This window comes from Bombina bombina, chromosome 1, assembly GCF_027579735.1.
Source record: "Bombina bombina isolate aBomBom1 chromosome 1, aBomBom1.pri, whole genome shotgun sequence".
In the NCBI taxonomy this organism is placed as follows: Eukaryota; Metazoa; Chordata; class Amphibia; order Anura; family Bombinatoridae; genus Bombina; species Bombina bombina.
In genome coordinates, this window is record NC_069499.1 from 247543728 (window position 1) to 247559896 (window position 16169).

Sequence of the window (16169 nt, forward strand, 5' to 3'; positions counted from 1 at the left end):
GAACTGGAAAAACCATAGGAGGTTTATACACAGAATTTAAACGTTTACTAGTTTTAATATCAACAGGACTAGTTTCCTCCATATCCAATGTAATCAACACTTCTTTTAATAAAGAACGAATATACTCCATTTTAAATAAATAAGAGGATTTGTCAGTGTCAATACCTGAGGCAGGATCTTCTGAATCAGATAGATCCTCATCGTAGAAATCTTAGCACAAACTTACTTCACCACCTCCATAGGAGGCAAAGTTTATAAAACTGAATTGAGGGTGTGGTGAGGGGTGCATTTATAGGCATTTTGAGGTTTGGGAAACTTTGGCCCTCCTGGTAGGATTGTATATCCCATACGTCACTAACTCATGGACTCTTGCCAATTACATGAAAGAAACTATTAGTTATCGCTCGTGCACTAACCTAACACTTTGCTAGATTAAATTGATGGTGTGTTAAAAATACTATATATATTATCTAGGCCATTATGTTTACTGTCCCTTTAAGGCACCAAGGCAAAATAAAAAGTGTATATAAAAAATTGCAAAGACTGCTGATTTCCTGATCTGTCAGCCTATCAATGGCCTCATACTTTAATGCATAAATGTACTGAATGTGAGTGGGGCAATATAAAAAATGATATCTTGTTCACATTAGGGGCATTGCAAAGTAAAAATACCACTAAAGCTAATTGTTTGAGAGGGCAAGTCTAACAACTCCATACCACACTGTTACTCAATGCAAAGTTAGATTAATGAAAGGCGGAAAAAAAGAATTGCTGGCAAGCACAGTAAATAACAAATTATCTTACTGTAAGTGGTAACAATTCTCATCAGTATTTTTCTAATAGTATTTTGAATTTTGAAAATTGTGCTAAACTTTTACAAACTTTTTAAACGTCTTTGGATACAAAAGTAAACTATGATTAGAAGCATTGGTGAAATATAGGTAGACAGTGAGACAGTAATATTTAATAGCCTAATAGCTATAAATAGCCTTCTCTCACCTGATTTCGTTGGTAACAAAAGTTGCAGGCCCATAGCTTTGCTCGATAATCCACTTGGCTAAAATGAAAACAAACAACAAAAATGTACAGAATGTATTTTTTTTTTTAAATAAACACAGAAAATTACAATTAATGTCATCCAGAAACAAACATGCTAAACATTTAGCCTTTTGAGCCTTCAGTTACCTCATTCCATTTCATGCAAGATCAGACATGTTATATCCTCCGACAATAGAGAATGTAAAATTAACTAAAGTGCAAAGACAAAATTTATAAAAATTGATAACACTGCTTAAAATTTCACAGTATTTTTTATTTTACTGAGTTAATTGAAATAGCTACTTTAAAGAGACATTAACACTTTGAGATGGTAATATAAAATGATAAATCATATATATAAAATAAACTCTGCAATATACTTTCATTTTTTATTTTGTCCCCTTTTCCTGTAATTCAATTCTGAAATTGTGAGATTTTCAGTCCCTGTTAGAAATAGAAGTGCAGAACATTATTATATTCCACACATTGGCTGCACACTTTGGTGACCTATTTATAACTGTCCCTAATTGGCCACCACAGAAAGGTAACCTAAGTTACAACATGGCAGCTCCCATTGTTTAATAGACACTAATATTTTACACTTATTATGACAATATTTAAACTGCTAATGAAACTTTAAAAGATACATCTACATGTTATTCTCAGGCTAATCTTTTCTTTGAATGCATTATTCTATCTAGCATTTATTTAGTGTTTAATGTCCCTTTAACACAGCACTTCTCACATAACAGTTTAACTTGTTTATAAGCCTACTGTGAGAACAGTTGCGGTCGGTTATATTCTCAATCTGTTGACTAAAGATCTTTCAAACACAAAAAAAATTAAATCCATAGCAAAGCCTTCAGATACCACAAACATTTTAAAGATATAAACTAAAAAGGAAAGTTTATCTGTATCACTAAAGCAAATTATTTTTGACTAATATAAATAAAGTCTATATTTTTTTAATTTTCCTTTTCACAAGTCCAGAGACTATTCTGCAGATCATATGAATACCCATGAATCTAGGAGTCAAAAATTGTATGTCTGATTTGTCATTTTTTACATTTCTCTACATAAATCTATCTATATCTATCTATCTATACACACACACATATATATACATACATACACACACATACTATTTTGACTAATTGCTGCCTTTCCCGCTTCTTCAGTAGAACGTATATAATAAAGAAAATGCCTAATTGCAGGGAACCAGCAGTGAAGACCCTGACAGGAGATGTCTTTATTGGTAGTTGAGCAATGCTATAGGGCATGTACTACCTGTCATTCATTACTAAGACCAGCTAAAGAAGAGAAGCACACTATGCCGTCTTTCTATTGTAGTAGGACAGGACAGCATCTGATTGGCTGTACAAGTGCCAACAATGAAAAAAAAAAAAAAAATAATAATAATAATAATAATAATAATAATAATAATAATTATATATATATATATATATATATATAATACCTTGAAACTATGGGCAACCATTTATATTAATAAATATGCACCCATTGTGGTGCTAAGCATCTGGATACATTGCAATTTTGACAGTCTTCCCATATATATATATATATATATATATATATATATATATATATATATATATATATATATATATATATATATATATATATATATATATATATATATACACATACATACACACACACATTCTATGTGTACTAACGTGTTAGCAAAAAACTGTATCAAATTTGAAAAATAGAGGAAGTGACACGCTGCATCACAATATGTAAACATGTAAAATGTCATATCATGGCCTATTCTCTAAGTCTCCAGTAACAGAATTAATTCGGAAATTAAAATAAAACATATTTTGGTGAGAAATTTAAAGTGACAAAAACAAACATACCATAAAGGATTTAGCACAGCCCTACAGGTAGTCCTGCTGCAAAGCACAGGCTCATACTGAATAGGAGGAAGGTCTGGTCTCTCTTTCAATGGCGTGAAGAGGGATGCTACTGGCACCACCATTCTTGTGGCCTCCAATCTGCTTGAAGGCCACACATTCCAGCTGAAACGGACCCCATCTCTGTCCTCGTTCTGCTGAATAAATTCTAGGAAAGTTGTCATGGTCAGACACTCCCTCTTTCCCTAAAACAAGAGAAAAATATGCTTTGCAGAATTTTGTTTTCATTTACAGATGAAAACCAACTTCTTTTTAACTAACATATAGAAATCTAGCTCAATAATTACATATTGCAGTTGTTACTATGCTACTAAAATTACCTAGAAGTAATGAAAATAAAGAGTGTCTGTTTTATCAAAAAGATCTATTTATTACAAATTAAAGGGATAGTAAACCCAAATATTTTCTCTCATGATTTCGATAGAGCATGCAATTTTTTTTTAATTATTTTTTATTATCAGAGATCAGGAACAGGTACAAAGTTTAATGCAATTACAGAGGCATTGTATCTATTACACAAATGCAGTATTATCTTTCATTTAGGTTAGAGTCAGCACATATATTTTCAAGTACAGTAATAAGTCCTTACTGGTCCCCATGATGCTCATTTTTCATTGTTTAGCCACCTGCAAGTGGTTTGGCATTCTCAAGTTGTTAACAGTATCCTTCCATTCCTTTCTCTCTTAAAGGGACACTAAACCCAAAAATTTTCTTTCATGATTCAGATAGAGAATACAATTTTAAACAATATTCCAATTTACTACTATTATCTAATTTGCTTCATTCTTTAGATATCCTTTTGTTGAAGAAATAGCAATGCACATGGGCGAGCCAATTACACGAGGCGTCTGAGTACAGCCACCAATCAGCAGCTACTGAGCATATCTAGATATGCTTTTCAGCAAAGCATATCAAGAGAATGACGTAAATGAGATAATAGAAGTAAATTAGAAAGTTGTTTAAAATGACATGCTCTTTCTAAATCATGAAAGTAAATATTTGGGTTTCGTGACCCTTTAACATTTTTATTGTTTTTAAACATGTAAAAAACATCAACACATAATATTCCTTATATATATTCCCCCACGAGCGTCTCATCATACAGCACTTTCCATTCTCCCCTTAGAGCATGCAATTTTAAGCAACTTTCTAATTTACTCCTATTATCACATTTTCTTCATTCTCTTGCTATCTTTAGTTGAAAAAGCAGGAATAAAAGCTTTGGAGCCAGCCCATTTTAGGTTGAGAACCTTGTTTGCGTTTGCTGATTGGATGGCTAAATGTAGCCACCAATCAGCAAGCCCTATCCAGGGTACTGAACCAAAAATAGGCAGGCTCCAAAGTTTTCATTCCTGCTTTTTCAAATAAAGAAACCAAGAGAACAAAGAAAAATTGATAATAGGAGTAAATTAGAAAGTTGCTTAAAATTGCGTGTTCTGTCTGAATCATGAAAGAAAATATTTGAGTTTACTATCCCTTTAAAGATAGGTGGACATCTAACAACAGTTTAGTTATATATTGAAGAGGACATTGGTAAGATTTTTATTTGGAGCTCAGGATAAAGCAAAATTAATCTAGAAATAATTGATCCATCATAGAGAATAATGTGGATGGGTCAACATAAACTAGAACATAGATGACCAAACTTTCCTAAGGGGAGGGGCATTATAGGACACAAAACAAAGAACACTTTTTAAATTCCATAAATCAGAAGAAAAATATACACCATTATATAAAAGAGTACGTTGTTAGCTAGTGTAATAAGTGTTTCAAACACAGAGCAAAACAGAAAGTAATTAGCACACTTCAGGGATAATAAAATTGCAGTTACAATGCATTTTCAATATTAACCATATATAATCACTAACTTGTGCATAGTTGTAATAGTTAATGCACTGTAAATATGTTTTTGGAGAGGAACTTAGCGCTGCGGAACCTGTTGGTGCTCTACAAATAACTAATAATGATATCAATAACTTGAAAACATGTTATTGAATCCATTAAATATGAAAATATAAACTCTAATAGGAAATGAATGGGACATCAAAGCATTGACACATATTTAGCGAGCCTAAGGCTGGGATTTTGCCCAGTATTTAGTGAGGCTCTGTAGTGCAATGTATGAAACATTTCTGGAGTTAGACACAAACCGACAGAGACTGGGACTCTGTTCTCTTGTGAGCAGTACTCCTGAAAGCCCTGAGAGTGCAGTGAGGACCTTAGTTGCAGAAGACTGAGTGACAGTAAAGTGTAGGTAATACGACATTTTCCCCATTAGAAAGTTGCATGCTTTTTGCCCTATCCCCTGCTATAAATGCCCGCACTTACCTCTTACCGCTCGCACTCACCTCCCTATTCCAGACTCTTGCTCTCAGCTGCGGCCAGCGCACCGCGTGACGTCATCAACATGGCGCCCCCCAGTGCCACGTCAAGGAGCAGAATGTATTTATAAAATGAGATGCAGTGTACACGGACAACAGACATTCGTGCACATAGTGACGTCATAGACAGATGCAAGGTGCGCTGCACCTTTAGTCTGGGTGATGAAAGGGTATGTTTGGACTATAGTGCATTGCCTTTAGTGTGCACTGACATATCATAGAGACTAATGTAGAAACGAGTTTAGTGGGAAAATATTAATATCGCTACCATAAACCGTTGTTTTACATAAAAGATAGGCGTTTACCATTCTATACAATACATTTATAGGCTGTGGGAATAATAAGGGGCGTCACTACATCGTCTAGAGAAGATCCAGGCTGTTATTGAGGTAGATATGTATCTCATTCTATGTAGAGGAGTAGTAGCCAGGGGCTGTCACTGGTTCCCACTAATCCTCACAATACCATACACGTGCCTTTCACTCTACTGTAACTTAAAGGGACACTGTACCCAAAAAAATTCTTTCGTGATTCAGATTGAGCATGAAATTTTAAGCAACTTTCTAATTTACTCCTATTATCAAATTTTCTTCATTCTCTTGGTATGTTTATTTGAAATGCAAGAATGTAAGTTTAGATGCCGACCCATTTTTGGTGAACAACCTTGGTTGTCCTTGCTGATAGGTGGATAAATCCATCCACCAATAAAAAAGTGCTGTCCAGAGTACTGAAACTAAAAAAAAGCTTAGATGCCTTCTTTTTCAAATAATGATAGCAAGAGAACGAAGAAAAAATGATAATAGGAGTAAATTAGAAAGTTGCTTAAAATTGCATGCTCTTTCTGAATTACAAAAGAAAAAATTTGGGTACAGTGTCCCTGTAACCCCTTAATGACCGGACCATTTTTCAATTTTCTTACCCTTAAAGGGACATGACAGCCAATTTTTTTCTTTCATGATTTAGAAAGAGCATGTCATTTTAAACAACTTTCTAATTTACTTATATTATCTAATTTGCTTCATTCTCTTGATATCACTTGCTGAAAAGCATATCTAGATATGCTCAGTAGCTGCTGATTGGTTGCTGCACCTAGAGGCCTTGTGTGATTGGCTCACACATGTGCATTGCTATTTCTTCAACAAAGGATATCTAAAGAATTGAGCAAATTAGATAATAGAAGTAAATTGGAAAGTTGTTTAAAATTGCATGCCCTATCTGAATCATGAAAGTTTAATTTTGACTAGACTGTCCCTTTAATGACAATGGCTATTTTTACATTTCTGCACTGTTTGTGTTTAGCTGTAATTTTCCTCTTATTCATTTACTGTACCCACACATATTATATAACGTTTTTCTCGCCATTACATGAACTTTCTAAAGATACCATTATTTTCATCATATCTTATAATTTACTATAAAAAAAAATATAAAGTATGAGGAAAAAAAACACACTTTTTCTAACTTTGACCCCCAAACAAAATTCATGGATATGATTGCTAGTATTAAATGGGTCACATTTTAATGGGGTTATTTAAGCTTAACTGGAGCTTTTTGTAAGTATTTTAGATTTGTATAGGTTGAACTCGATGGACTTCAGTCTTTTTTCAACCTTATCTACTAAAAAAAAAAAAAAAATCTATTACACATCTACAACCACCAAAAAAAAAACATGCTAAATAGTTTCAATTTTTTGTCCTGAGTTTAGAAATACCCAATGTTTATATGCCCCTTGCTTTTTTTGCAAGTTATAGGGCAATAAGTACAAGTAGCACACTGCTATTTCCAAAACATTTTTTTTCAAAACTAGAGATAGTTACATTGGAACACTGATATCTGTCAGGAATCACTGAATAATCCTTCACATGTATATATTTTTAAAAAGAAGACAACCTAAGGTATTAAACTTGGGGTATTTTGACTCTCTTCATGCAACCATTTTAGCACCAATCAATGCCAAAGTTTTAAAAGAAAAAAAATAAGTGGTGAATTTTTAACAAAATAGCAATTTAAGAATACATGTACTGAGAATGTTAAGGGTTACTACAAAATAACACCCCAATATGTGTTCAGCAACATCTCCTGAGTACAGTGATACCACCCATGTATAGGTGTGTCGGGTTCTCTGGGGGCTAAAAGGCCTTATTTTTAGGTAGTGCATTCCAGTTTTCCAACTTGGAATTTTCACATCTGTCATCATGCACCCATGTCCTATTTGGGACATTTCTGAAGCCGGCCAATGTAATTTACCCCCAACAAACCATATATTTTTGAAAAGTAGACACCCTAGGGTATTTCAAATGCTGGTATTTTAACACTTTCCATGCACTAATTCAACCACCAGTCTTTGGCAAACTTATGGGTAGTCATTGTTTTGTGTTATTTTTCATACACTTTGTACTTTAGGCATGGATTCTCAATTCCTGTTATGTGTTACTGTCAAAAAAACACCTCAATATGTGTTCAACAACATCTCCTGAGTACAGTGATACCACCCATGTATAGGTGTGTCGGGTTCTCTGGGGGCCAAAAGGCCTTATTTTTAGGGGGCGCATTCCAGTTTTCCAACTTGAAATTTTCACATCTGTCATCATGCACCCATGTCCTATTTGGAACATTTCTGAAGCCAGCCAATGTAATTTACCCCCAACAAACCATATATTTTTGAAAAGTAGACACCCTAGGGTATTTCAAATGCTGGTATTTTAACACTTTCCATGCACTAATTCAAGCACCAGTCTTTGGCAAACTTTTGGGTAGTCATTTTTTTGTGTTATTTTTCATACACATTGTACTTTAGGCATGGATTCTCAATTCCTGTTATGTGTTACTGTCAAAAAACACCTCAACATCTCCTGAGTACAGTGATACCACCCATGTATAGGTGTGTTGGGTTCCCTGGGGGCTAAAAGGCCTTATTTTTAGGTGGCGCATTCCAGTTTTCCAACTTGAAATTTTCACATCTGTCATCATGCACCCATGTCCTATTTGGAACATTTCTGAAGCCAGCCAATGTAATTTACCCCCAACAAACCATATATTTTTGAAAAGTAGACACCCTAGGGTATTTCAAATGCTGGTATTTTAACACTTTCCATGCACTAATTCAAGCACCAGTCTTTGGCAAACTTTTGGGTAGTCATTTTTTTGTGTTATTTTTCATACACATTGTACTTTAGGCATGGATTCTCAATTCCTGTTATGTGTTACTGTCAAAAAACACCTCAATATGTGTTCAACAACATCTCCTGAGTACAGTGATACCACCCATGTATAGGTGTGTTGGGTTCCCTGGGGGCTAAAAGGCCTTATTTTTAGGTGGCGCATTCCAGTTTTCCAACTTGAAATTTTCACATCTGTCATCATGCACCCATGTCCTATTTGGAACATTTCTGAAGCCAGCCAATGTAATTTACCCCCAACAAACCATATATTTTTGAAAAGTAGACACCCTAGGGTATTTCAAATGCTGGTATTTTAACACTTTCCATGCACTAATTCAATCGCCAGTCTTTGGAGAATGTGTGTGGTGGTATTTTTTATTTTTACACACACATTGCTTTTTGGCTGTGATTTTGGAGAATGTGGTAAAAGTTATTGCAAGAAAACAGTCCAGGTTGTTTTCTGTAAGACCTCCTGAGTACATCTATACCCCCCATGTATAGGTTTGCCAGGATTTTGGGAAGGTTCTGTTACAATTTTATGACTTGCATTGCATTGAGTATTTCTTCTGATAGGCCTATCTTTAGTTTGGGGCCAAGCGCATTACCCCAGGACTATTTATTGTCATGAAAGTTTATATATTTGAAATGTAAACACCCCAAGGTATTGTATATGTAGTGCTTTGATGCCTTTGATGGAACCGTTTTAGCCAAAAAAAATGGAGACAGTGTATGGTGGTAATTTTTTAATTTTCAGTTTTACATTGTTTGACTATAATTTAGGAGAGCCTGTTGTAAGTTATTGCAAAAACACAATACAGGTTGTTTTCTATAAGACCTCCTGAGTACACCTATGCCCCCCATGTATAGGTTTGCCAGAAGTTTGGGAAGGTTCTGTTAGAATTTTATGTCTTGTAATTTTAGTTAAAAGTGAGAGTATTTCTTCTCATAGGCCTATCTTTAGTTTGGGGCCAATCGCATACCCCAGGTCTATTTATTGGCATGAAAGTGTATATATTTGAAATGTTGACACCCCAAAGTATTGTATATGGAGTGCTTTGATGCCTTTGATGGAACCGTTTTAGCCAAACAAATTGGAGACAGTGTATGGTGGTAATTTTTCAATTTTCAGTTTTACACACACACTGCTTTTTTACTCTAATTTAGGAGATCCTGTTGTAAATTATTGCAAAGAAAAAGTCTGGAGCAGTAAAAGTAAAAAATAAAAATAAATTCAGGAACAGTAAATGTAAAAAAAATTAAAATTTCACCAATGTATGGTAGCGTTTAAAGCAGTCACCAATGCAGAGTCCAGGTTGTCCAGGGCAATCAGGACAGTAGAATGTGGTATCCTTTCTCAGCCCCCTTTTATAGCAGACTCTGCATCTTTTTTGTGGTTTCTGCTGTGTGGTAGTATGAGGAATTTTAAAAATAAAGTGGGTAGCCCCAACTCTGCTTTCCCCCATCACCGCCTGGGGAGCAGGTGCATCTTGGTACAAAATCACCGAAATGACCTGGAGCTGGAACTGCAAAAAAGTGAGTTTCATTTCGGGATTTGCTTTTTTGTTCAACAAGAAAGCGTTGTAGGTTGCAATTTGCATAAGATAAATTGCAACCTTTTTGTACCAGGCCCTTGTCTTCCGCATAATTAGGTAGGGTTGAAGCAGCTGATCTGCCAGATCAACCCCACCCATATGCCGATTATAGGCCTTGATGCACACTGGCTTGTTTGTGACCTCAGCTGTGCCACGTACAGAGACCTCCACAGTCCTTTCAGTGTGGATGGTGCTGAGAAGGTATACATCCTTCTTGTCTCTATATTTGACTGCCAAGAGCTCCTCTTGGCGCAGAGCTGAGGTCTCCCCCCTTCATAGCCGGGTGCGTGACAGTTGCTCTGGGAATCCTATGCGGTTCTTACGGATAGTACCGCAAGCTACTGTATCAAAACAATACAGTAGTTTGAATAAAAGGACACTTGTATAGAAATTATCAAGATACAAGTGGTACCCTTTGTTCATTAGGGGTTGAATTAGGTCCCAGACAATCTTGCCACTGGTTCCCATATGTTCTGGGCAACCTGGAGGGTCAAGCTGGGTATCCTTTCCCTCATACACCCGGAAGGCCTGAGTATACCCACTGTCGCTCTCACAGAGCTTATACACTTTCACTCCATACCTGGAGCGCTTGGAAGGAATATACTGCTTGAATCCCAGCCTTCCCTTATACTTCATCAGGGATTCATCTACGCAGATATTCTTTCCAGGTGTATAAGCCTCTGCAAACCTGGCAGTGAAGTGGGTTATCAGGGGGCGGATCTTGTACAGCCTGTCAAATTGGGGATGCTCCCTAGGGAGGCAAAGGCTGTTGTCATTAAAATGCATGAAACGAAGTATCATTTCATACCTTTGCCTAGGCATAGACTGTCTGTAAATGGGGGTACAGCAGATGGGGCTAGTGCTCCAGTAGGAGCGGATGGATGGCTTCTTGATTATGCCCATCAGCATTGTGAGTGCCCAGAATTTTAGAAATTCTGACACGTCAATGGGGGCCCATTGCTGCTTTGCCCAAAAAGACTGAGGCTTAGCAGCACGGAATTGCTGGGCATACACATTAGTTTGGGAGACAATGTTCCCCAAAACATCATCCCCCATAAAAAGCTGCATAAATTGAAGGGGGGTAAATCCTGTGACATCCAGATTGATGCCAGGATTTTCTGTGAAAGGAGGGATATCTGGCCTCTGGAGATTAGGCACTACCCACTCCTCAGCAGCTGGAGCAACACGTCTCCTTCTGGCAGATTCATTTCTAGATACACTTATTTCACTAGATGATGTATCTGAGCACTGACCAGGGTCAAAATCAGAGCCTGCGTCAGAGGCAGAGGCATCAGAATCTGAAGCCAGGATGGCATAAGCCTCGTCAGCAGTATAAAAACGCTGTGCCATTATAAATATATATTAATGCCTAAAGCAGTGATCTACACACAGAAGGGGTTAATGGCTTTTACAAACAAATTAAATAGCAGTGATATCAATGCCTAAAGCAGTGATCTGCAGCACAAAAGGGGTTAATGGCTTTTACAAACAAATTAAATAGCAGTGATATCAATGCCTAAAGCAGTGATCTGCGGCACAAAAGGGGTTAATGGCTTTTACAAACAAATTAAATAGCAGCAATATCAATGCCTAAAGCAGTGATCTGCGGCACAAAAGGGGTTAATGGCTTTGGGTCTTACAATAAAATTAATCAATGCCTAAGCAGTGATCTACGCACAGAACCTACGTTAATGGCTCTTACAAAAAAAATTAAATTAATGCTTAAGCAGTGATAAAGCAGTTATCTGCAGCACAAAAGGGGTTAATGGCTATTATAATAGACTTTGGGTCTTACAATAAAATTAAAATTAACAAATTAAATAGCAGTGATATCAATGCCTAAAGCACTGATCTGCGGCACAAAAGGGGTTAATGGCTTTTACAAAAAAAAAAAATAGCAGTGATATCAATGCCTAAAGCAGTGATCTGCTGCAGAAAAGGGGTTAATGGCTTTTACAAACAAATTAAATAGCAGTGATATCAATGCCTAAAGCAGTGATCTGCGGCACAAAAAGGGGTTAATGGCTTTGGGTCTTACAATAAAATTAATCAATGCCTAAGCAGTGATCTACGCACAGAACCTACGTTAATGGCTCTTACAAAAAAAATTAAATAAATTTAAATAAATGCCTAAGCAGTGATAAAGCAGTTATCTGCAGCACAAAAGGGGTTAATGGCTATTATAATAGACTTTGGGTCTTACAATAAAATTAAAATTAACAAATTAAATAGCAGTGATATCAATGCCTAAAGCAGTGATCTGCGGCACAAAAGGGGTTAATGGCTTTTACAAAAAAAAAAAAATAGCAGTGATATCAATGCCTAAAGCAGTGATCTGCTGCAGAAAAGGGGTTAATGGCTTTTACAAACAAATTAAATAGCAGTGATATCAATGCCTAAAGCAGTGATCTGCGGCACAAAAAGGGGTTAATGGCTTTGGGTCTTACAATAAAATTAATCAATGCCTAAGTAGTGATCTACGCACAGAACCTACGTTAATGGCTCTTACAAAAAAAATTAAATAAATTTAAATAAATGCCTAAGCAGTGATAAAGCAGTTATCTGCAGCAAAAAAGGGGTTAATTGCTATTATAAGAGACTTTGGGTCTTACAATAAAATTAAATAAATATTAACCACCGCCTAAAGCAGTGATCTGCGCACAGAAGGTGTTAATGACTCTTAGAAGAGCCTGTATATCAATGCAGTGATATCAACGCCTAAATATATAAATATATATATACCAACAACAGAGTGGCTCTGAAAAGAGCCTTTGGGTCTGATATTTTTCAAAATTTAAATGCAATGGCACTCTCCCTCTCAATACAGATCTGTCTCTCTCCTTCACTAAACAACAAGTGAGGAGAGGGAGGCAGATCCATGGTGGTCATAGTCAATATTTACAAATATTGACTTGATCAGCCAAATGGTGATCACTCTAACAAGTGATCACATTTAGAGGCAATTTCTGATTGGATGTTACTAGCCTGCCTCTAATGATGAGGCAAGCTAGGAACACCCTCCAGACTGAAGCCATGCCCTTAGAAGGGCAGCACCCGGCACCATCTTGCCTGCAGACACCATATTGTCTGCAGGCAAAGTATATAGAAATTTTATTTTATTTTAAATGTTCCCTTTTTTATTTTATTTTTTTTTAAAAAACATCATATGCTGAGTGCCTTTACCCAACAAGGCACTCAACATGTCAGGGGCCAGCATCGGAAGCGATCAAATGCTTCCGATGCACTAAACTGCCGGGTGTTTAAGATCTGAAGCTCCCCGGCAGTTTAGTTACGTATTGCACAATGCCTCAACATGCAGGCATTGTAGCAATACGGTTAGAGCAGCTGAAGCGATCACCGATCGCTTGCAGCGCTCGTTTTACCGGCTGACGTACCAGGTACGTCAATTGTCATTAAGTGACAGTTTTTCACTGACGTACCTGGTACGTCAGCTGTCACTAAAGGGTTAAAGAACTTAAGAACCTGTCCTCTAACAATAAAAGGGTTAGTAGACAGCAGTTCTTGCTATGCTTATAAAAATGTGTTGTTGGTTTTTTGTTTGTTTTTTAACAACATGAGCTCCGCTCACAATATACAGTGAATCAAAAGAACAACAGCGAAGTAATGCAGACATCCCAACTCTCCCTGAAGATCAGGGAGTCTCCCTGAATGTAATAATAGCGGCTCCCTGATGCCAACAAATGGAATGCAATCTCCGTAAAACTCCAAGTACCATGATCCAATGTGGCCCAAATACGGAAAAGTGTTTCTTTAAAGGGACATTAAACACTTTGAGATGGTGATATAAAATGATAAATTGTATATAATAAAACAACTCTGCAATATACTTTAATTATTTATTTTGTCCTCTTTGCCTCTAATTCCATTCTGAAATTGTGAGCTTTTCAGTTCCTGTTAGAAATGGAAGTGCAGAACACTGTTAAATCTAGCACAACCATTGGCTGCACACTCTAGTGACCTATTTATAACTGACCCTAATTGGCCACAGCAGAGAAGGTAACACAAGTTACAACATGGCAGCTCCCAGTGTTTTATAGACACTAAAACTTTACACTAATTTTGTCACTTTTTGAACAACTAATGAAACTTTAAAAAAATACATCTACATGTTAGTCATGGACTAATCTTTTCTTTGAATGCATCATTCTATCTAGCATGTATTTAGTGTTTAATGTCCTTTTAAACAATGCCTTTAGTTGCTGGTACGTTACAGAACCCTCAAAGCATCAGTAACCAAAAAGCCCCCACTGATTTTTATAAAATAAAACACAAATACTACCTTATTTACTGCACGTAATTAAACTTCGTATTCTAAAATATTTAAGCATTCAACAAGCGTACAATCACTGGAAAATAGGTTTGTTGTATGTGATTGTGCAATAAAGCTACTTTTTTTAATGTGACTTTAGTGGGAAGCTACTTTAATAAGTCTCTACCTTATTTATGGTTTCAAGGTGTCCAATATATAACTGCGAGGGGGGGGGGGGGGGATGATGGCGCAGTAGCGGGTGAAGCCACCTCCATGAAATGAGTTTTTGCAGGTTGGGATGTCTGAGTAATGTTGTAGTATAATCCATAGGAACGAGAGAGAAAAAGCAAAGTGAAAGTATCACTTTAACTGCAAATAAGTAATCTAAAAAAAAAAAGAGATTGAGTACAATTAGGGACAAAAGAGTTAGGCTGGTGCAGCCTACGGTGTGCACTGCATATCCAGTTTTCAGAATAGGAAAACCCACAAAATAAAAGAGAAATTGAACACTAACTTCTAGATAAAATTATATATTTAAAGTAAGGACTAGCATAAGAATAATATTCAAATATTTAAAAATAAAAAGGTGTAAAGATTTAGTGCACATTAAGCAATTGGTACTGCCATGTTATAACCATTTCCTTCTCCGCTGAGGACAATTAGGAACAGTTATAATAAATGGTGAATAATTTGCCCAACCAATGATTATGTAGAATACATAGTGCCAACCTGTAGTCTGCACTTCCACCTCTAACAGGAATGGGAAAGCCCATGTTTTTCAGAGTTAAATGACAGAAAATTGGGACAAAATAAATAATGAAAGTGTATTGCAAATATTTTTAATACACATGATATGATCTCAAAGTGTTTAATGTTCCTTTAAGCATTTTATATTACAATCCCAAAGTATTTAATGTGATTTAAGCATTTTATATTACAATCCCAAAGTGTTTCATGTTTTTTTAAGCATTTTATATTACAATCCCAAAGTGATCATGTCCCTTTAATACTCCTGTTAATTTGCTTTTAAGGAGATATACGTGTGTATAAATCTTTATTTGTACAGTGCTGTTAACATTCACAAGAATTTACAGTTTTAACAGTACAAATACAATGGCATTTTAATATGGTGAGAACAGTTCTTGCATGCATATATGATTGTGCCTAAGGGCTAACTTCTCAAAACTATCCTGCTTGACTTGAAATCCTATCACAGGGACAGTACTCAATTGCTCCTCTATGAAAATTGGCTGCACCTGGAAGTCACTATGAGCTGGGATTTTTCTTTCCAAAGAAGTTCTCTGGAATGCAGAGCCTGTAGTTGAAATGTACACCTGGGCTGATGGAAAAAAAAATCATTATAATTTCTTCTCTGAACCTTAAATGGCAAAGTCACTGCTGTATACAGAATCTAAATGCAATGAGAAACAAAATAGAAAATGCAAAATAAATAGTAATTAAAATTTAAAGGAAATAATCTGGTCTAAAGTCATATAAAATACAAAGTACAAAATGTAAATGTAACAAAACTCTGATGCCATGCAATACTACATTTCTCTGGGCTTGTCTCTCCATCACATAGAGAAAGACAGGGAACGCCCCTTATATAAGTATAGAAAAATTAGGGTTTTTCAAAACTGTCCTCAGACCTCCTTCATAGGCCAGATTTTCAAAATATCTGAACTGGAGCACAGGTGAAATAATCATAAGCTGTGGGTATTTTACATAAAATGGAAAATTCAAGAACAAGGGGTCATGAGCTCAAGCTAAAGGGTAGTAGATTCAGGAGT

At 36.0% G+C, this 16169-nt stretch overlaps 1 protein-coding gene and 1 long non-coding RNA gene across 2 annotated transcripts in view; both read right to left on the bottom strand.

Moving 5' to 3' along the window:
* The window catches only part of SEC23A (SEC23 homolog A, COPII coat complex component), a 480777-nt gene extending 475068 nt beyond the window's left edge, over positions 1 to 5709 (bottom strand). Inside the window, exons 1-3 of the mRNA XM_053697910.1 lie at positions 5304 to 5709; positions 2919 to 3160; positions 1000 to 1057 (exon numbers count right to left, since the gene is read on the bottom strand). Coding sequence (XP_053553885.1) covers positions 1000 to 1057; positions 2919 to 3139 — 279 coding nt within the window. The 5' untranslated portion in view covers positions 3140 to 3160; positions 5304 to 5709. The remainder of the gene's footprint in view (positions 1 to 999; positions 1058 to 2918; positions 3161 to 5303) is intronic.
* Positions 5710 to 15646: 9937 nt separating this feature from the next.
* Positions 15647 to 16169, bottom strand: part of LOC128637059 (uncharacterized) — a 50851-nt gene continuing 50328 nt past the window's right edge. Inside the window, exon 3 of the long non-coding RNA XR_008398951.1 lies at positions 15647 to 15718. This is a non-coding gene — a long non-coding RNA (uncharacterized LOC128637059). The remainder of the gene's footprint in view (positions 15719 to 16169) is intronic.